The following is a 20,575-nucleotide window of genomic DNA, read 5'->3' as shown; positions in this document are numbered from 1 at the left end:
ATATAGTTTACAGAACATTATAGGTGATGAATTTAATTTATTAAATTCGTTTATTACTTAAAACTAAGTTTTTCAAAAAAACATATTGAGTTATAAATATCAATGATGGATTGGTGAGTATAACATGAAGACAAAAATATAAATATCTGATTTTCAAGATAAGAAATTCAGCTTTTATTCAGATACTCAATATATAATATTTTAAATTATTTTTTTAAAAATATACATAATTTATATATATAGATTAATCTTCCAAACTTAAACTATTATATTATATATGAATAATTGTTTTAAATAAAAATAATTTCTGATTTAAAATAAAAATAAAAACAACAAATTGTTATTTTCAAATAATGGATGTAATTTACATTATACTATCATTTAACAAGTATTAGATACGTTTTGATATATCATTATTTTCTATTTCCAGAACACAATAAATTGTTAAACATCAATATCATCTACGTTAAGTATACGAACAACACAAATTCAAACATCACAAAAAATATTTACATAACCATTATAATACAATAATTTAATCAAAAAATACAATTAAAAAAATTAAAAAGAATATTTATATACTTAATATTTGAAAATAAAAGATATTTTTGCTAAAATTGTACTTACCTGGCCAAGGAGATCGACCATCTTTTTACGGATCGATCGAATGTTGAGCATGTGGTTGATCCGAAAATACACTGCAGTTTAATAAAATCTCTAAAACATTTATTCCAACACTCAAAAGATAGTTTTGCTAAATATGATAATTAGATAGCCAATAAAATTACAAAAAAATATTTCAATAGTAAAAAATATGTTAATTTAACGTGTTAAAATTTAAAAATAAATTTTAATTATGACATGCATTTAACATTTATATAAATATATATCATAGCCTAAATATAAATAATTTAACAACTTAAATTAGAAAAAGTAAAAATCCCGGGCGTAGCCCGGGTTAATCCCTAGTACAATACTAAAAGTTGGATATAATCAACATAGAAGCTATCCACGTCATTAAAAAAAATTAACCAATGAGAATGCACAATTCCTTTCAAATCTGCCATGTCATTTATCACTGAATCGGGCTAAGTGTATTGGGCTGTAATGTATTTTATGTGGCCAATTCACAGACAAAACCATCTCTAAGCCCAAACAAAATATCAGACCAAACACGTTCTAAGTTCACTTCGTCTTCCCAAAAACTAAAAACCTTATTGTTTTTGTGTCTCACCGTTACTTTGTAGTTAAGTCCATCCAGGTCCTTCGATCAATTTTCTTCTTCGCCATTCCTTTAATCCTCATTGATTTGATCGTTCTAACTTCATGTGTCCCTCTTATATACCTCTTTTGACTCTTTCCTTCACGCTCATTCAAGGAAATCCATAAAACAAACTCATGCAATGGCAACTCAATCGGCAAAATATCTCTCCGGTGTGTTTTCTCTGATCATCAAACATTCACCGTAAACGCCGCTGCTTCTCACTAGCTGACTGCTCGAATCATCGTATGTATTCCGTTACTCCGCCCTGTGCGTATAGCTTAATTTCTCTTTAATTGTAATTGATGTAAAAATTGTAGTTAAGACCATAAGATGGTAAACGTTTAGAAACTGTAACTTTCTGAGTCGGCAGATTGCGTTTTTATGGGTTCCTTGATAAGATCAAAGCCTTTAAATGGTGATTGATTCATAAGCTTTGTGTTAGAAACTGTTAAGTCACTAACTTAGGTGTGATCTGTTGGTAACACCAAATGGAAAACTCTCACTTGAAGACAGCACAAGATCAAGTTGCTAAAGGTGGCTACTCGATTATTCTCAAGCCTGAGGATAGTAGCAGTGCAGCTTGGTTCACTACAAGAACTGTTGAAAGGTATATCACCATATACATTGTCTTTAAATGGGAGTTTTTGTGGTTTGATTCTTGACCACCTGGACTGAAATCGAGACTCTTTTTCTTCTTTGTTGTAGCTAGGTTTTGTTCCTGAGCAACCCAGATGTCGTAGAACGTGTTTACACTATGGGAACTGAGATAACAAACATGGCTTAAGTAAATTGTATCCAGAACAATTGGGCAATAAATGTTGTAAGTAAGCTATGGTTTTTATATATACTCTTTTGTTGAATTGAAAGTTTTAACTTGGAATGTATCAGCAAGTGGATGATGATCAAACTTATCAGAGAGTACAAAAGGTATGCTATAATGATGCCGACAGTTTTTTTTAATTCGAATTACTAAGATTTTGTTTGCCCCCTTGGCCCTTGATCTTAACATTTAACCAATATTTGAGAATATGGATTAGGTACCAGGCTATTGCTACGGCTCAACGAGAAGAAAGTTATTGCCCACGAGTTTAGTTAGAACCAAAATGTTTTCTGGAATTGAAGGGGTTTTCTTCTCAACTTTTTCTCTGTAGGAAACAATTAACTCCATCTTCTTCCATCTTTGAATCTTAGCTTGGGCTAGAGAAGGTAAATCAGTTTTACTGGACAATTTATTTTAAAGTTTTTGCTTCCACATTGAAGACTCTCCAGCTTACATAAGGAATAATAAGTTTGTCTTGCCGTGTGTTGAAAAATATAATATCTCTCTCTCTCATCTAATGTGCCTTAATTGATATGATGTACAAGGTACATGACAGAGACACTTGGGATTAGCCAAGAAAATCAAGAATGGGACGTCAAAAACTGTTCTTGAGAAAGTAGAAGAGGCGAGGGCTGCTGCATTATCTGCTCTTAAGGAGCACATGAATGTCCAAACTTTAACACGGTAAAGACATAGAAAAATCAGGTGCTGCCTTGGCCGTATAATCAGATGTTAACTTGACCGATCCAATTCCTAATAGAAAACAATCCCAGTTTGTCTAGAATTTGTTTACATATATGATTGCTCGCTTCTTCTGCTACATGCTTGGTATTACAAATAATTATACCATGGGTAATATATAAATAATTTGGAACGTGCCGTTCAAATATGCAACACCGATCCAATTCCTAATTTTCATCCTACATGAACAATAAGCAAAAATAGACAAACAAAAAAAAAAAAGAAAATTACAAAAGATAGTGATGATGACTACAATGTGTGTGTATATATTTTTGTGTAAAATTCTTTCTTGAAATTAAGTTGATCTTTATTTAGCAAATCACATGGGTTGTGGACATGATAAGTAACAACTAAATTTAGTTTGGCCTTCCAAATCAACTGAAGACTAATTTATGAAGTTATTTATAGTTAAATAACAACTAAATACAACAGTTTCTAAGTTTATGAAAAATTAGCCCAACAAATTAGATTGTATCCTATGATATAAAAAAGAATTTAAAATACATTTACAACCAAAAAGGAAAAAATAAAAGCCAGTAGTAAAAAAAATGTTTATTTAACAAGTGACGATGAGGAGGACGATGCCAATTAATATGTTGGTTTGTACTTCCTTTTAAGGATAGAAGACCTATAAACGTGAACTCAGTAATTCTAAAACCATAACAATGGTTAAATCATTTGTAAATTTATCAATTATTTTACATAAAAATGATCGAAATAAAATAGATTCTGAACATTACTAAAGTTTAATAACTGTCAGTCCATTTTTCTGACCAACTATATAAAGTTTCCAATGTAAAAAAGAACACAACAAATTGTGAGTTTTAACCATTTGAATTCATTGAAAAACAATAAATACATAAAATGAATTTAGATTTTTTTTCTATTATTTTGTAATTTCTGATAGATTCTAATGTACTTTTACAAATACAAATGTTAAGTTATAAATTATAAAACTATAGAAAAAACAAAAAAAAATATAGAAGAAAACCCGGGCGTAGCCCGGGATAATCCCTAGTTTATCTAATGCCAATAAACAAACTTCAAAAAATTAGTTGAATGGACTTCGGTACGCCGGATACCCCTGATTATAAAAAAACAGTTACATGTCAAAGATATCACAAACAATCCCTATAGCATTTCGGAACAATTCCATCCCCCATACCATTTCGGAACAGTTCCATCACTATTGGGTTTAAAATGGGATCCCATGATTTCAAATATTCGGTCAGCACTAGGTTTTATTATTCTTTTAATTCTTACTCAGTTCTTGTTAATTGCATTTTTAATTGGACTACTATCTGATAAATAAGCCCTTAAAGCATGTCCAATGGTTAGAGCCCATTAAAGGTTCTAATGATTAGTTTAATAATTAATTGTATAATTTGTGAAGTTTAGAATTAGAACCTTTACTAATGTAATTTAATTTAGCATGGTCCAATAGAAGAACCTTTTTGAGGTTCTTAATTTTTTGTTTTCTAAGTTGAATGATTGGTTTTAAAATTTAAACAAATATGACATAATATGAAATCTTAGTGAAATTGGTGAAGAGAAACAAAAGGAAAAAAAAAGGAAGAGAAATAGTAAGCACAATGTGATTTTCATTACACCATATGTCATATTTTTAACTTATAAAGGGAAGAGAAACGTTGATTTAGTGACTAACAATACTTCAATAGGTAGCTTACAAAACATTAGCCAACGAGGAAGGAATCTTTTCGGTTTATACAAAACATTATTAGCCCATCAACATTTATACAAAACACAATAGACAACTTTGATCCTAAAGAGAGTGTTCTTTACATTATCTTCAAGTTCAGACACCGAGAGAAGTCTGATATTGAACCTGACAAAGAGTTCCCATCAAGCATAAGCAGAGGCATTAACTTGGTGTTGAGGTGGAAGTGTTCCTTTCATTAGAGGTTATCAAGCATAAGCAGAAGCATTAACATCGAACCTGACAAAGCACTTCTACTCAACTAACAACTAGATGACACTAAAGTCTATTTAATTCCCAACCTAAACCATATTCTAGATAAACCATATTCATATAACAGAAGCCACATCCAACATCTAGAGCTACCAAGTCAACATCAACAGAATCCTTTTAGAACATAACGAGTACCTTAGCAAACCCTTCAGCGGTTCCAGTGTGAGTACCAAAGAAGATAGAGACTCTACTCGTCCTTCAGCTCCTGGCTCTGATCCGACATCGTTTTTTCCTCCATACCAACACCACAAGCACCCTCGGCTTTATCATCCCCTTCCCTTCTCCATCCCCACACGCTCACCCTATATCCACCGCGTGTCCAATCACCAAAACAGACACCACGGTCGCCGCAGCTCCGGCGACTATAACCGGTCTCCGCCGACCGTACTTGCTCGCGCACCTGTCGCTGCTGTAAACCCCTTCGGATACAAATCAGAACTCATCTTCTTCTTTTCACTTTGATCCAATCGTCTCTTCTCTCTCTCTCTCCACGAACGACGATTCGGATTTTCTTGCAAAAGAACTTCAGAATCGACGAAGAGAGACCAACATTTTTTTCTTCCTTTTCGCTAAGGCATTACCCAATACGACATAGACACATATGGGGTGCTTAGCAGTTACCATTGTTGTGTTTAACAGTGTTCTCTTCTTCTATGTATTTTTTGATTTATTTTTTTTAGTTTTTTTTAAGAAACCTTTACTAAAACCTCCTGATGGAGGTGGTCTTAGAGTTAAAGATATCTGAAAATCCTGGTAAAACAAAATTGAAATAGAAAAAATGGTTTAGATTTGCTAGTACTGAATAAACGAAATGAAAGTTATCATTAAAAACTACATTATATAAAGAGAAAAAGAATAGGATAGCACCAAACCAAGTTTTTGTTCCCAAAGTAGTACTCAAGGCTCAAAGTCACAAAAATATGTTTCATTAAAGAGGTAAATATACATATATACCCCTTGGGTTAATTAATCCAAACCTTAGGGTTTAGAGTTAAGGGGTGGGGTTTTGGAATTAGGGTTTAAAATTTTATAAAAAATAAATACCAAAATAAAAAATAAAAATTTTAAAAACAGTTTCAAAAAGAATTTTTAAATTATAAAAAGAAAATTTGAAAAAAAAAATAAAAAAAAATTTTGAAAAAAAAATTTCAAAAAAAAAAATTATAAAAATTTCGAATCTGAAAACACATAATCTGAAACTATAAAAAAAAAATTTTTATTTTATTTTTATTTTATTATTTTTATTTATTTTTGTTTGTTTATTTAATTTTAAACCAAGGGTATTAGGAATATTTTACCCTTTAATGAATGTCATTTTTGTGACTTTCTCCTTCTAGTGCTATTTTTGAGACATAAACTTCAAAAGGTGCTATTATTGACAATTGCCCTTATATAAATATGATTTCGTTTACAAACAGATGAAAATGAATAAATTTTAAAAAAATTAATTAAATATGATAGTATAGTTGTATGTAAATTATAAAATACAACTGATCGTATATATAATTTATATGATCTTAGTATATAAAGTGTTTTAAGTAATTTGTTATCAGGATGACTTCTAAATTTGAAGCTGCTTACCAAACTTTCCCGCTCTCAACTTACATAGCACATCGACCACCATCCACTCAAACTAAATTTCCAACTTAATTCCACAAAATATTGAAATTGCGATTTACAGTCGATTTAGCAAATCAGGTTTAATGTTAATAAGAAAATAGAATAAATCCGACGCAAGGTGTGCTATTTACTTATTTGGGAATTGGAGGAAGACCAGGATGCTAGGCGAACGAATGAGAGAGTACTTTTTTTTTGGTAAAAATGAGAGAGTATTCTTTTGGGTTTTCATTACTTTGCGGGTTTTTCTTCTTTGGCTACCTTTGAGTTTTTATCCGTCATTATTTTTAAACAGTTCATCATTTTCTTCGTCAATGTTATAGTACTTTTTTTTTTGTCAACTGAAAAGATTCATAGATCTAAACAAAGAGTTTCAGTACAAAGTAGAGGAGAAAGAGAACAATGCAGCCTTCGCAAGGAAATCAGCAACTACATTGTTCTCCCGTCCAACAAAAGAAACAAAGAAGAAATCAAAACAATAAGATAGAGACTCGATATCCATGAGAACCCCAAAGAGCTCCACCGGATATGACTTCGAGTTAACAGCTCTAGCGAGCTCTTGAGAGTCTGTACAAAACCAGACGTCGGTAACGGATGTGCGCTTTGCTTCCCTGATAGCTTCCCTCATGGCCAGCGCTTCCGCCATAAGGGGGGAGGAGATGAGTTCCAAGGATCGGGCCCCTTCCGTGTGAGAGCCTGAGACAGGATCATCAAAATGCCAGCCGATCCCCGCCTAAGAGTTGTAGCTGACCAAGCTGCATCGGTGTTACAGTACTTTGTCTGTTATTAAACAAAACAGGTCCGGCCCTAGGGGAGTGCTTGTAGAACAAAAGCACAAGGTCCAACAATTTTTTCAAAAAATTTAAAGTTTAAAGCCCTAATTTCAAAAAAAAAAATTAAAAAAGTCCAAATCTTATAAATCTCTAATAGGTTAATAACTGAATAATATTTTTTCACCGGACCATTAAAAAATTTGAGCTCTGGGCCTAAAACCAAACAAAAGTACTAATACATAGAGCATCCCCAGCATTTTGAGGTTCTTAGCTATATATATATTTTTTTGACAGCAACGAATTTACAGACTCATGTTGACTTTGTAAACCAAGTTGGTAACTCCGCATCCATGTGAACGATAAATGATGATTGTTTCCTAGCACTGCGTGCTAAGCTATCCGCCCGAAGGTTCGCCGTCCGAGGTACATGGACGATGTCTGAGTTGAGGAAACTTCTTTTGAGAAGTTTGATGTCTTCCAAATAGCTTTCGAATGCTGGCTATTCTTTTGGTTCCGAAACCATCTTTACCAATTGAGAACAATCCATCGCAAACGTTACCTGTAACTGTCTTAAATTCTTCATACATTCCATTACCCAAATCAATGCCTCTACCTCCGAATGGACGGGTGAAAAACATGCCCTTACATTCCTTGCCCCTAACAGGCCATCAAACTCCGGTAAAGTACTATACCAGTCTTGCCTTAAAAAGAGGTTCTTAGCTATAAAAAGGTAATATTGTAATGTGTTGTGTTTTTGCATTTAAATTTAATTGTTATAGATAATTATTGACTAATAATGGAAGAGAAACATGTGTTATCAAACTTTCTTAACAGATTCTGAAAGTATTGGTTCAAAAAACTAGGAAAGGGCAAATAAATTGAACCCGAAAACCTGAACCGAATCCGATCCGATAAAATTGAATCCGAACCGATCTGAACACGGCATAAATACCGAATGGATCTTGTTTTATGGTATTTCGGGTTATGGGTATTATCTGAACCGAACCCGAACCTAAATGTATACACGATAGAACCCAAAACATTTAAAGTTTCCAAAAAGAACTTGTACCCAACATGATCTCAATTCCGAATATGTATTCAAAATAAATTGAACATCTAAAATAATGATCTATTATATGAAGATTGATGGTTGAAAGTGACGGTTGAAGGTTGAAGTTTTTAGATTTTAGTTTTGTTTTCATTGAATAATGTTTTTCATTTCATGAGAACTTGGTTTTCGTTTTATGCTTTCATTTATTTTAGTTTTCTTTCGATCAATAACTATGTTTACTATTCACTTGATTTTGAACGATCACATTTGATGTTCCTTTCTTTTTTTGACCGATTTTATTTATGTTTTATTACAAAATATGTACAAATCAAGTATTTTAAAACCGAAGAACCAATTTTTTTGTTATAAAGTAGATATAAATCAGCTACATTTAAACCGAAGAACCGATTGGGACCCAAACCCGAATGTACATCGGGTTGTACCGGTTCTTTGAAGTTTTACTAACCCCGACCGGAACACGATAGAATCCGAACCGGTCTCAGACCAAATTTTCATATAATCCTAATGGAGCTGATTTTGATAAACCCGAAAAACCAAAATCCAATTAGATTAAACCGAAACCCGATTGGAACCCTGAATACCCAAACTTACTAAAAACCTCAACCATTCCTCTGTCCTACTTTTTTAATTTTTATTATTTTATTTGTTTAGATATTCCTCCAAAGCTTACCGTTGAAAAATCTATAACTCAATTACACATACGTAACCTCAATTACACATATACCATAACACAAAAGTATTAATATGTAATTTCAATTACAAAAGCTTCCACCACGCCGTTTAATAGCTCTGATGCAACTCACTTTCTCAGATTTATCAAAAACTCTGTTAACTGATTTTTTTAACATAAATAGATCTTGCCTTCCACAAGAGGTACTCATGCCAACTATTTGTTGATGCTCTCTTACAGTTTGATTTTTTATTTGAGATTTTACCCATAAACCAAAATATGAAGCTTTCTTAGTCTTCTCTTTGCTCCGATGAACCATAATTTCAATAAAAATTAAAAAGACAACGAAGCTTCTACAAAATATAAATAACAGTGTTCTAAAAAAAGTTCTAGGCGTCTGCTTAGATGGCCAGGCCTTATAAAACAATGGCAATTATCTTCTAAATTTCTTAAACAATTATAATATTATAATAATAAATAATTTATTATTTATAAATTTAAATAGTTAATATATTTTAGTGTAAATTTCTATGAAAACAGTTAATAGTATAGTTTAGTATATTTTTTTATGAAAATGAAATAATATGTTTGGTTCCCCTTGGGAACTTAATTTTCGTTATTTGACTAGTCTGGACTTGGGTTTCAGCTCAAGTGGTTTATATGGTAGGCCGTAACAGATGAGTCAGTCTATATACTTGCATTAGTCGGAATGCCTTTCAAATTCGGGCCAGGTAGTGTGCTATGCTTTCGGACTAGTCCACTATGTATCACTAAGTATGTTCTTCCTGAAGCTGATTGGATCAGTCGATAGAGCATATAAAAAATAATAATATATATTTTATAATTTGTGAATCATGATATTTAATATAACCTTTTTATATACTTAGTATATTGTTTTAATTTTAAAAGTCTAAACCTGATAATCTAGACTTCCGACTAATCGTTCTATTTTAATATTATTAGTTATTTATCAATATTATGAATTTACTCACTTTTATTTTTATATTATTACAATTGCTATAGTTATAAATTTTATTTTTAGTAAGTATTTTTAATAGTTAAATAAAATAGAAAAACATTCTATTTAAAATTTAGAGTATTGTATATTTTGATAAATCCAGTTTATAGTCATATATATTAACATATAAAACATTATAAAAGATAAATAAAGTCAAGTTTTTGGTATAAAATCAAATAAATCAAACATATATAAACTGAATTAAATCAAAGTAGTTATAGTTTTGATATAACAACTAATTTTTATAAATTAAAAACGTGGACCGAAATTCGAATTGACCAATGGACATCTATCGCATTATCTATATTATTAAAGTTGAAGTACACATTGAGATTGTTTAGCAATATGGATAGTAGTTAAAAAAATAGTATTGTTTGGAAACATGGATAGTAGTAAGTTAGAGAAAAAAATAATGGGCTTATGCTATTAACAATTGGAATTCCATTACATTATATTAAAAAATAATAGATCTATATTATTTGATATATAATATATTCAAATCAAAATAATAATTTAAAATTGATTTATATCAAAAATTCATTCAAATATATATATATATATATATATATTCAAAATTTGATTTTTGCTAACATATTTTCTAATAACTATTATAAAAATATTTTCAATATATATAAAAAAATACAATACAAAGTCCAATTTCAAACACCAACTTAAATTATGGTTTTTATATTTCACATTAAATTTTAAAATATAATATATGTGATTATTTATATGATTGTACGTATAAAATATTATTAATTATAAGAAAATTTATTTGATGGTACATATAAAATACGATTAATTATATGATAACACATATTTTGTAACCTATGATGACACATATATGATATATATATATATATATATATATATATATATATATATATATATATATATATATATATAAATAATAGTGATTAGGGGTGGGCGTTCGAGTTCATTTTCGGATCTTTTTGGGATTTTGTGTTCAGTTCAGATCTTTGAGAATTTGGTTCGGATTTGGATAACCAATTTAAATAGGTTTGGTTTAAATATTTGGATAGAGAATTAATAATTATTTAAGTATTTTTGGAGTTTTGAGTATATCTTAACTATTTAAGATATTTATGTTTGATTATTTGTATATATTTTCAAGCATTTAATCGAACTTAAAAGTTTAGATCATATATATAAGTATTTAAGCGAACTTAGAAGTTTACATCATATTTTCAAGCATTTAAGCGAACTTAAAAGTTTACATCATATATTTAAGTATTTACGTTTGATTATTTGTATATATTTACATCATATATATTCTAGATGTTTTTATATATATTAAATCTAAAAATAATTAATATATATAAGTATATAAATCTATTTTGGATACCCAAAACACTTCGGTTCGGATCAGATTAGATTTCAATTCTTCAAATACCAAAATTTTGAATAATTCGGATATTTAATCAATTCCGGTTCAGATTTAGTACTACTTATTCGGATTGTGATCGGTTCAATTCTTCGAATTCGAGTTTTTTTACCAACCCTAAATAGTGACATAAAAATCAAATAGCATCATATTTTTTTAAAAAATACATCTGCACGGGCGTGCGGGTCAAAATCTAGTTTTGTTTAAAGATCTATTGTATTTTTCTTTCTCCTTCCATTTTTTAACCCATATACGTACGGAATTGGTCTTTCAATCTATCTCTTTCGATTTTCTTCCTGGGGCTCAAAACCTGCAAGCTGACCGCTTAGCAAAAGAGACCCTCCGTTTGTCTTCTAATTTGTAATGGGCCTCTTTCGGATGGACCTCTAAACTGGACTTCACCCAATTTCAATTAAAATTATGGTTTGCACAAAAAAAAAGGTTGATCACACATTTCTGCACAAAAGTGCTTGGGCCAGCCCAAATATACAGCAAGTCTGTCTCATTTGATATCTTAAAAAGGACATGTAAAATATTCATTAGTTTAAAAAACGAGACGATTAAAACGATGGCTGCCTCCTGAGGAGGGTTGGTTGATGTGTAACATTGCCTTTGAGTGGAACAAGGATACGCAGACTCTTGGCGGAGCATGGGTTATTCGAAATCATAGAGGAGTGGTATTGACTCACAGCAGACGAGCTTTCTCTTATGTCGTCTCTCTGGCTGATGCGAGATTAAAGACGTTGTTATGGGCGCTAGAGAGTATGACGAGTATGCGCTATGACAGGATGGTCTTTGCGGGAGACTTTAAAGAGTTATTTCTCGCATTCCAAAAACCACATCAATGGCCAGCCCTCAGATTTCAGTTAGAGGAGATGAGGTTTCTTCTGGCAAGAATGGAGGAGTTTCAATTGAGGAAAGTAGCAACTGAGGAAAACAGAGGGGCGTCGTTCATTGCTCAAAGCGTAACGAGACAGAACAGAACTCAATCTTATGTGGCCAATGGTCACCCTTCTTGGCTTTTTGAGCTCTTTGTTAATGAAAGCCGATCCCTCTAAACATTATCTAAGTGTTTATCGTGTAGTTGTTTTTGCCTTGAAGGGGTTTAGGCGGTCTGATCTTTGCTGGATCAATGTGTAGTAGTCCTGGTAGGGGATTGGCTGTTTGTTTGTTTGTAGAAGTAATTGCCTTGTGCAACAATTTAATGAATTCGAATTGACGGAAAAAAAATGATATAACCCTACATATTTTCACTACAAGAAATCTATGGGCGGGCCGAAAGGCTACGTTAGGTGTTGTGTGCTTTCTTTTCCTTAGATTCTCAAATATCTTGATCAGCAAGAGTCGACAAAAAACAATAAAACCAAACTGATCTAACATAATTCAAATAGATCCACACCAGATCAAAGCATATGTCTAAACCATTTGGTTAAAATTTTAATCATTTTAGATGGTTTGGTTTTAAAACGAACTGAAAAATCGAAGTCATTTAACTGGATTAACTAAATATACTAATTATATTAAAATTAAGATGTTTTACCATTTAACCTAAAAAACTAAATATAATTTTATATATTTTAATTCTAAATGAATAGAAGAAACACAACTAAACATAAAATAAAATAAAAGAATATGAATATGAATCAAAATTATCTATAATATCTATAATATTTATACTAGGTTTGAAAATAATAATATAAATTTATTGGATTACATTTTCTACGTTTAAATATGAAAAAGTGATTTAGTGTCAAACAATGATTTCTTCTATGTTTTTATAAATTTTATTTTTTTTGTAACCGAACTAGAAAAAACTAAGAAAACAACTTGACTGAGCTGTACATACACAAACAAAACCAAATTAAACCAAACTTAACCAAACACAAACCCTAACTAAAACCAAATCAAAACTGAACACAAACTAAATTAAACTAATTTGAGTTGACTTTGACTAAAGTTTTCTCAGATCCAAATACATTAAATCAAACTGAACCTAAATTAAACTCCAAATTAAACCAAAATGACGATCTCTAATTTTGATCAGTTTCATCCTTGCTGATTCACATAGGATTCCACGTGCCCATGCTACTCGAATCATAGCAAAAGGTAGTGATGCTTTCAACTACTGAAATCTCGTCATCTAGGCTGCGACACTTTTTTCCTCAATGTTTCCTTGAGCTTGATGGATCGATGAGCCTCTGCTAATAATGTATATACAAGAGGAATGGGATTCAGACAAATAAAAAGGTTATTTTATCATGTAAAATGTATTTTATATACAACAGTTACAGTGAAAAAAAAAGAGTATTTCTTCTTTATAAATTTAATGAGAGATGAGACTATTTTGAGTACGGTTTGTACATGAGTCCCGTAATAGTCGAGCACTTTTAATAGAGGTTCTAGCCAAAAACTCTTAAAGTACATACATATAATTATTTTTGGTTGGGTTTCCTGTAATTTTTAGAAAATCATAGTTAAATACATATATGTATGTATTTTAAGAATCTTTTGGCTTTTTTTTTTTTGAAGAACAAGAATCTTTTGGCTAGAACCCCTCTATTTGGGGCGTTTTTATTCTCACAAATGTTTTCTAGTTAAAAAAAAAAAAAAAACTACCACCTAATCAGTCTTCATTTTTCTTTTCCTTTTACAGCTACAGGAATTGACCAATTTTGTTTGTTCAGTTAAATGCTCTGTATTACTCTGTATAAGAACGAAATACCAATCCGAAGAAAAAGTCTACAAAAACAAACCGGAACAAAGCAATAACAAATAGTAGAAAGAGGTCCCACGTGCATGTGAAAAACTGACTTTGACTTGGAAAATAAATTGCAATAATTCTGTAAGACCAAAACTCGTGTGTTTCGTACTATTACTGTCTTACATAGGTTTATGTGCACCACGTAACACACTATCATCATACGATTGAGATATCATTTGTGATCTGTATATCCAATCTTTTCTAATAAAGAATATAAATCTTACAAATATATTTCCAATAAAAATCGATAAAAGTTCAGGTTAAGAGTATCAGTCTAACGCTTGAAATTCTAATCATAATTTTGTGACTAAATTATAAACATAATCCATAGCACACAAAAACGTAATATTCATGAGTAAACACCTACAGTAGTATAATTGAAGGGTACGCAAGATGTATCATTTTAAACGACGATAAGATTGAAACATTTTGAAATTTTCGTAAAGTAAAAAGCTAATCAGACATAAAAACAAAAGCAGACATTAATATATGAAGAAACAGGGTATGCAGCACGCACGAGTACATCTGTGAGTTCGTGGTGAATTTTGGAGAAAAAAACTGCGAAGAACCATAAATGCATCGACTGCTCTTGCTCACATGTGTCATCAAAATTTATTTTCAGTATAAAATAGTCCTTCAGAACATAGACGTGTTATTAAGTTCTTTATAAGACCATCTCCAATATATCCTCCTATTTTTTTCTTTAAAATAGCAGAAATTTATGATAAAGATCCAATGTATTCTTTTACTTTCTCCTTAAAAAAAAAGAATATTGATATATTCTTTTTAAGTTTTACAAATAATAAATTTTATTTGTGATAAATTTAAAAATTAACCCAATTTATTTTGGGAGAGTTGGTGAAATAACCAAAAAATAAAAATTAAGAGGTTGATTGTTTGTGGTTTTTGCTTTAGTTTTTGGTTTTTGTGTTTGTTTTTGTAAAAATTATTTTTTACCCAATCAAGTCTTAAATTTTAGTTTTGGTTTTTATAAAAAACCATTTGATTTGCTAATCAAGATTTTAAACAAATAGTTTCCCTAAATTTTAGGAAAACTAGTTTTACAAAACTACAACCAATTTATGAAGAAAAACAAAAGAACCAATTTTTGTGGGCATTTAAGAGAAAAAAAACTAATTTTTTATTATAAAAAGTTTTGCATTTGTGTAGTTAATAAAAAATTGAATGATATTTCATAGAGTGATTTCCATGCAAATTGTTATATATAAGATATCATTTAAAAATAATGTAAAATAGTTTATTTGTGTCTCATATCTGTAACTAAATTTTGATATTTATATATAATAGCCATATGGTATAATACTAATTAATTGTAAACCATTAGTTATTAATTTATATAAATAAAATTATTGAATAGTTTTAAGTATTATTAGACACACTAAACAATAACTAAAAATTTATAAAAACATAAAAAATTCTTAATATAACATATTATATAAATTTTTAAGAATAGACATTGTAGTGTTAAAAATTAATATGTTATATATAAGAAAATTTATAAATATTTTAATATTTTTAGTATTTGTAATTTTTTATAATTTATAGATATTTTGTGTTTTATATTTTAGTATGATACTTAAAAAGTAAATTAATTTAATAAAAAAAATTTTTAAAAATAACAATCACTATATTTTGATAAATTCTAATGGAAACTTCTAAATAGTTTATTGTTTTTTTTCTTATTTAAAAAAAATGTATTGATAATTTTTTTGAAAAACAAACAAATACAGCAAAACCAAAATCTAAAAACTAAAAACCAGAAACTAATTCAAAAAATCATCACCTATAATAATCTAACCATTAGTTAGAGAGATATAGGAAGAAAAGTGGAAGAGAGAGAAAGGGAAGGATGGTTAGTTTTTTTTTAGTTTTTTTATATGGCTATAGAGCCAAATTTCTCATTTCATAAAATGACGATATTATTTAGATTTAATATTTCTTTTAAAATTATTATGTAAATAAAAAAATATAGTTCTATTATATAAAAAGTGTATTTCACTAAAAAGTATTTATTTTTGGTTGTAACTATTAAAGTAAAAAGTTAAATGACTATATCGTAAATGACTATATTATATTTTTTCCTTTAAATATAAAGGTGAAAATAGTAATCTCTATTTTAGAGAAAGAAATAGATGTGGATTGGAGAGAAATTTTCTCTATTATAGCATTTAGAGTCAGAAATTGTTATAGATCGGAGATGATGTAATAGATATGATAGCATTTTAACAAAAAATGATAGCAGTTATTTAGATAATCTTATTGAAATCACTACAATATACATTGCCTTCCTTATTAAGTGTCATTTCCCTGTATTTATAGATAATCCCCTCTAGTTTAATTATATAGGCTCCTTAGAGCATCCACATTAGTGAACCCCCCTTTGGGGTTCATAGGATTTTTTTAATATTTTTTAGGTAGGGTCATGAATAGTGTTGAACCTCTTAGTATTGTGCTTCTGCATTAGTGAACCTGAGAAGGGGTTCACAAGAATTAAATAATATTTTTTTTAATTTTTTTTTTGTTTTGAAATTATTTTGAAAACATGTATAAAATATTATGCAGTAAATTTTTTAAATATAATTTATTCATTACATTGATAATTGATAATTGATGAACATACAAAGATTATTGATCGTTTCCAAATGTTTGCCATACATTTTCAACTAAATCAGCTTTCAAACGTTCATGTTTTCCTGAATCTCGAACTTCATTGCGCATGCCTAGCATGTTAGTGGAATGCAAACTTTCTCGCCTTGTGACCTTCGAACCTCTGCTCGACTCTCCTGACTCGAACTGAGAAGTATCAGTTAGACTGTATTTGCCTCGTTCGTTCTCCACAATCATATTGTGCAATATGATACAACATCTCATAATCTTCCCTAACTTTTCCTTGTCCCATAGTCGGCCTGGGTTTTTGAATATTGCAAACCTCGCTTGCAATACCCCAAAAGCTCGTTCGACATCTTTTCTGGTGGATTCTTGATGTTTAGCAAACAGCTCTGCTTTATCACCTTGAGGAAGTGAGATAGATTGGATAAATGTCGACCAATTTGGATAAATTCCGTCAGTAAGGTAGTACGCCATACGGTAAGTGTGGTTGTTGACCTTGAATTTAACTTTAGGTGCTCGACCTTTTATGATGTCATCGAAAACAGGAGACCGATCAAGAACATTGATATCGTTAAGGGTACCTGGTAATCCGAAAAATGCGTGCCATATCCAAAGATCTTCTGATGCCACAGCCTCTAAGACAATTGTCGGCTTTCCTGAACCTCGTGTGTACTGCCCTCTCCAAGCCGTTGGGCAGTTTTTCCACTCCCAATGCATACAATCAATGCTGCCAATCATCCCGGGAAACCCGCGTGCCTCTCCAATATCGAGTAATCGTTGAAGATCTTCTGCCGTAGGTATTCTTAGATACTCATCACCAAAAAAGTGTATTATCCCATTAGTAAAATGTTCCAAACATAAAAGAGCAGTACTTTCACCGAGTCGGAGATATTCGTCATACGTATCTCCCGATTGACCATATGCGAGCATACGTATAGCTGCCGTACATTTTTGAAGTGGTGAGAGCCCTTTCCTTCCGTGAGCATTTACTCGTTGCTGAAAGTACGGAACACCTGTAGTTAGCCGCTCGACAATGCGAAGGAACAATGGTTTGTTCATTCTAAAACGCCGCCTAAACATGTCCGTTGTGTAAGTAGGATTTTCGTCAAAATAGTCGTTCCATAGTTGAATGTGGCCTTGTTCCCGATCTCTTTCGATATAATTCCGTTTCTTTGGGTTGGTGGCTTGTTCATCAAGTAGGGAGTTGAGGATATTATCAAATTCTTCGTCAAAATATTCTTCAAAAGCTTCATCTACTAATGAAGTAGATGTCTCTAACTACCAAACATTCATTAGCCTTAATTACAGATGAAGTAGTTCACAAAATGTATTCATTACACATCAAATCAATATTTTTTAATGAACATTCATCACAGCAACCAACCAACACCCATTTAAATTAACCTAGGTGAGTTCATAGTTATAATCTAGTACAGATACTACTCTACATATTAAATGAACCTAGATGAGTTCCTAGTTAAGTTTCAGTTCAATTACAGCAAACAACACACCTATCAGTACACGGAAAGAACTACTTTGGTTTAGTTTCTGTGTTTACCTGTTTGGATTTCACTCGAAACACACCCTCTCCAGAGCAGCCACCTGCACTGTGAGGTTATACACGTCACCAGTGAGCTTATCAAGCAGCAAACTCAGCCTTTTAACTTGTGCCTGCACAAGAAAAAAAGAAACGTTGTAAATGACTTTTTAAAAACCTTAATTAAAAAAAAGAAAATCAACTCTTAGACAAAGTGACAAACCTCGACACTCTCAACCAGCATTGGCACCGACTTGATCACCTCATCAGCCTCCTCCACACGCTTACGCAGCATTTCGATCTCCTCCTGCACACCACAAACCCAAGGCTGACGATAATGTAACCCATCAGCCTTGGTTAAACAATAAACACATCAGACAACACATTCCAAATATTGAACTAAAGCACAGGTTTGTATCTAATAATTCAACTGGGTAACAGGGTTTGTATCTAACCTCGTAGTTTACACAGCTGAAGAAGCGTTTCCCTGGCTGAGTGTCGAACTCATCCTTCACTCGAACCTCGTGTATCATTCTCCCACCACAAGCGCATCTTTTGGGCATCCCATGTTCTGAATCGGAAACGTAACTCAGGAGGTTTATGTGCTCCAGTTTCCTCTTACAATCTGTTCTCTCATCTGCGGGATCCATCTAAAGCACAAAACAAGAATTGATTAGCACAAAAAAAATGTAAAATACGATCATACCAACCGTCTATCAAACCCAGTTTAATATATCAAACCACAAATCGAAACCCCCAAATTTTTTTTTAACCCTTAATCAAAAACCCCTATTGGATTTTCAATCCGCAAATCTCGGACCATTAATCGATAAATAGAACCCGTAGACGAGGTTATACAACCCTAGATCCAAACACATCTCGATTTCGAACCCTAACCCGAGATCATAAAATCTTTTGACAATTCACAATGGCGATCTCGACAACAGAAGGCTAATATCTAAACGTCAATCGACTCGGAACTCACCTCTGGTCCTGGAGGAGACAATCCGGCGCCGAATCGATCGAGAAAAGAGGAGAAAATGGGTGAGAGCTCGGCGTCGCAAATGAAATCGCCACACAGAGCAAACCCTAGCTTTCTCGCAAAAATGAGAGAAATGATTCTCTCTCCGCGTTCAAGCGCGTGACCTCTACTCCCCTTCACCAATCAGAATGCGACACCTGTGCTGAATCCGTATCGGACGGGATCACAGGTAAGAGGCGGGTCGCCAAATTAAACCCAATTTCTCATTTATTTTTATCCAAAAGGCCTCAAAACCTGAGCCCATGAACCTGTTTAAAACCCTCAATGGAGTTGCTCTTATATGTTTGGACCCATAGGTTTAAATGGTTCCTCGAGTTGACAGCCATTAGGCCACTACTTGTTGGGTGTAAATTAGTCTACTATAACAAATAATTTTTGGCTATCCAAAATTTAAAAAACTAACGATTTACAAAAATACTGTCAAAAGCATAAAAACATTAAAATCAAGTCCAGATGGTTACATAAACTGATAAAAAGTAACTGATTATAATACAAATCACTATATTATTAGACTCCATTGTCAGAGCATCTTAAACTTTAAGAAGTAAATTTCATCAGATTATTTTAAAATAGTGATGAGTAGTGACTAGTGAGAAAATCAGAAAAATGAAAGAATAAAGATGATAAATACAATCTTATCCACATAAATATCCATCAATAGTACATCAAACCACTATAGAAAGTTAATAAGCGGGGATAAGAAAAAAAAAGAAGAGCAATTAATCACGATAAAAAGAAAATTTGGATTTTTCAAAGTCACAAATTGTGTAAGGTGTTCAAGTTAGGGCATGGAGATTTTGTTGCCACACTTGCAGCGCCAGGCTTCGGGGTAATACTCCAATGGCGCAATAAGACCTGGTTGAATCGGAACGTGAACTGCTTTACACGGCTCACACTTCCCGCACTTCGATCTACAAATCGGAGGCGCCGAGCCCGGACCACCTAACCGCTTCTGATCTACGATTCGACCCGGCAAACCCGACCCACCTGCCTCCTTCGTACTCTCCACAAGCCCTCCCCCTAGTTTAAAACACGAGTTAACTCACTCTCTAGTATTTAAGCAATGATAAAGAAGATATGTTGTTTTTATCGTCCTCCACTTTGTAAGTAACGAAACATTTACAAAATTGAGTATGCGATTGCCTCTGAAGTCAAGGAATAGCATTCCATATTGACTAAAGGACTTTTATGCCATATAAATAAAATAAGTATGATAAACGAAAGAGTTTGAAAG

The 20,575-nt window shown here is 31.7% G+C and overlaps 1 protein-coding gene and 3 long non-coding RNA genes across 4 annotated transcripts; 1 reads left to right on the top strand and 3 right to left on the bottom strand.

Annotated features, from left to right (window-relative positions):
• Positions 1 to 791: 791 nt before the first annotated feature.
• LOC103834329 lies at positions 792 to 4,632 on the top strand. Its single transcript, XR_004451612.1, has 2 exons — positions 792 to 1,871; positions 1,970 to 4,632. It is a non-coding gene; the product is annotated as an uncharacterized LOC103834329 (long non-coding RNA).
• On the bottom strand, positions 4,465 to 5,837 carry LOC103834324. Its single transcript, XR_626469.3, has 2 exons — positions 4,951 to 5,837; positions 4,465 to 4,735 (listed from the first exon to the last, which is right to left on the bottom strand). It is a non-coding gene; the product is annotated as an uncharacterized LOC103834324 (long non-coding RNA).
• Positions 5,838 to 11,635: 5,798 nt separating this feature from the next.
• On the bottom strand, positions 11,636 to 19,486 carry LOC117127882. The gene is made up of 2 exons (XR_004450834.1): positions 19,446 to 19,486; positions 11,636 to 13,523 (listed from the first exon to the last, which is right to left on the bottom strand). It is a non-coding gene; the product is annotated as an uncharacterized LOC117127882 (long non-coding RNA).
• Positions 13,903 to 19,439, bottom strand: LOC103836299. The gene is made up of 2 exons (XM_033278735.1): positions 18,523 to 19,439; positions 13,903 to 18,433 (listed from the first exon to the last, which is right to left on the bottom strand). The coding sequence occupies exon 2, from the start codon at positions 17,840 to 17,842 to the stop codon at positions 16,778 to 16,780; it is 1,065 nt and encodes a 354-aa protein (XP_033134626.1). The 5' UTR covers positions 17,843 to 18,433; positions 18,523 to 19,439; the 3' UTR covers positions 13,903 to 16,777.
• Positions 19,487 to 20,575: the final 1,089 nt, after the last annotated feature.

Source organism: Brassica rapa, chromosome A01, assembly GCF_000309985.2.
Source record: "Brassica rapa cultivar Chiifu-401-42 chromosome A01, CAAS_Brap_v3.01, whole genome shotgun sequence".
In the NCBI taxonomy this organism is placed as follows: Eukaryota; Viridiplantae; Streptophyta; class Magnoliopsida; order Brassicales; family Brassicaceae; genus Brassica; species Brassica rapa.
The sequence above is the reverse complement of the archived record's forward strand: the minus strand, read 5'-3'. Positions and strand labels throughout refer to the sequence as shown.

What these genes read in the sequence shown, in the direction of transcription:
- LOC103836299 (XM_033278735.1), bottom strand. Translation starts at nt 17,842, where the DNA reads ATGTTTAGGCGGCGTTTTAGAATGAACAAACCATTGTTCCTTCGCATT.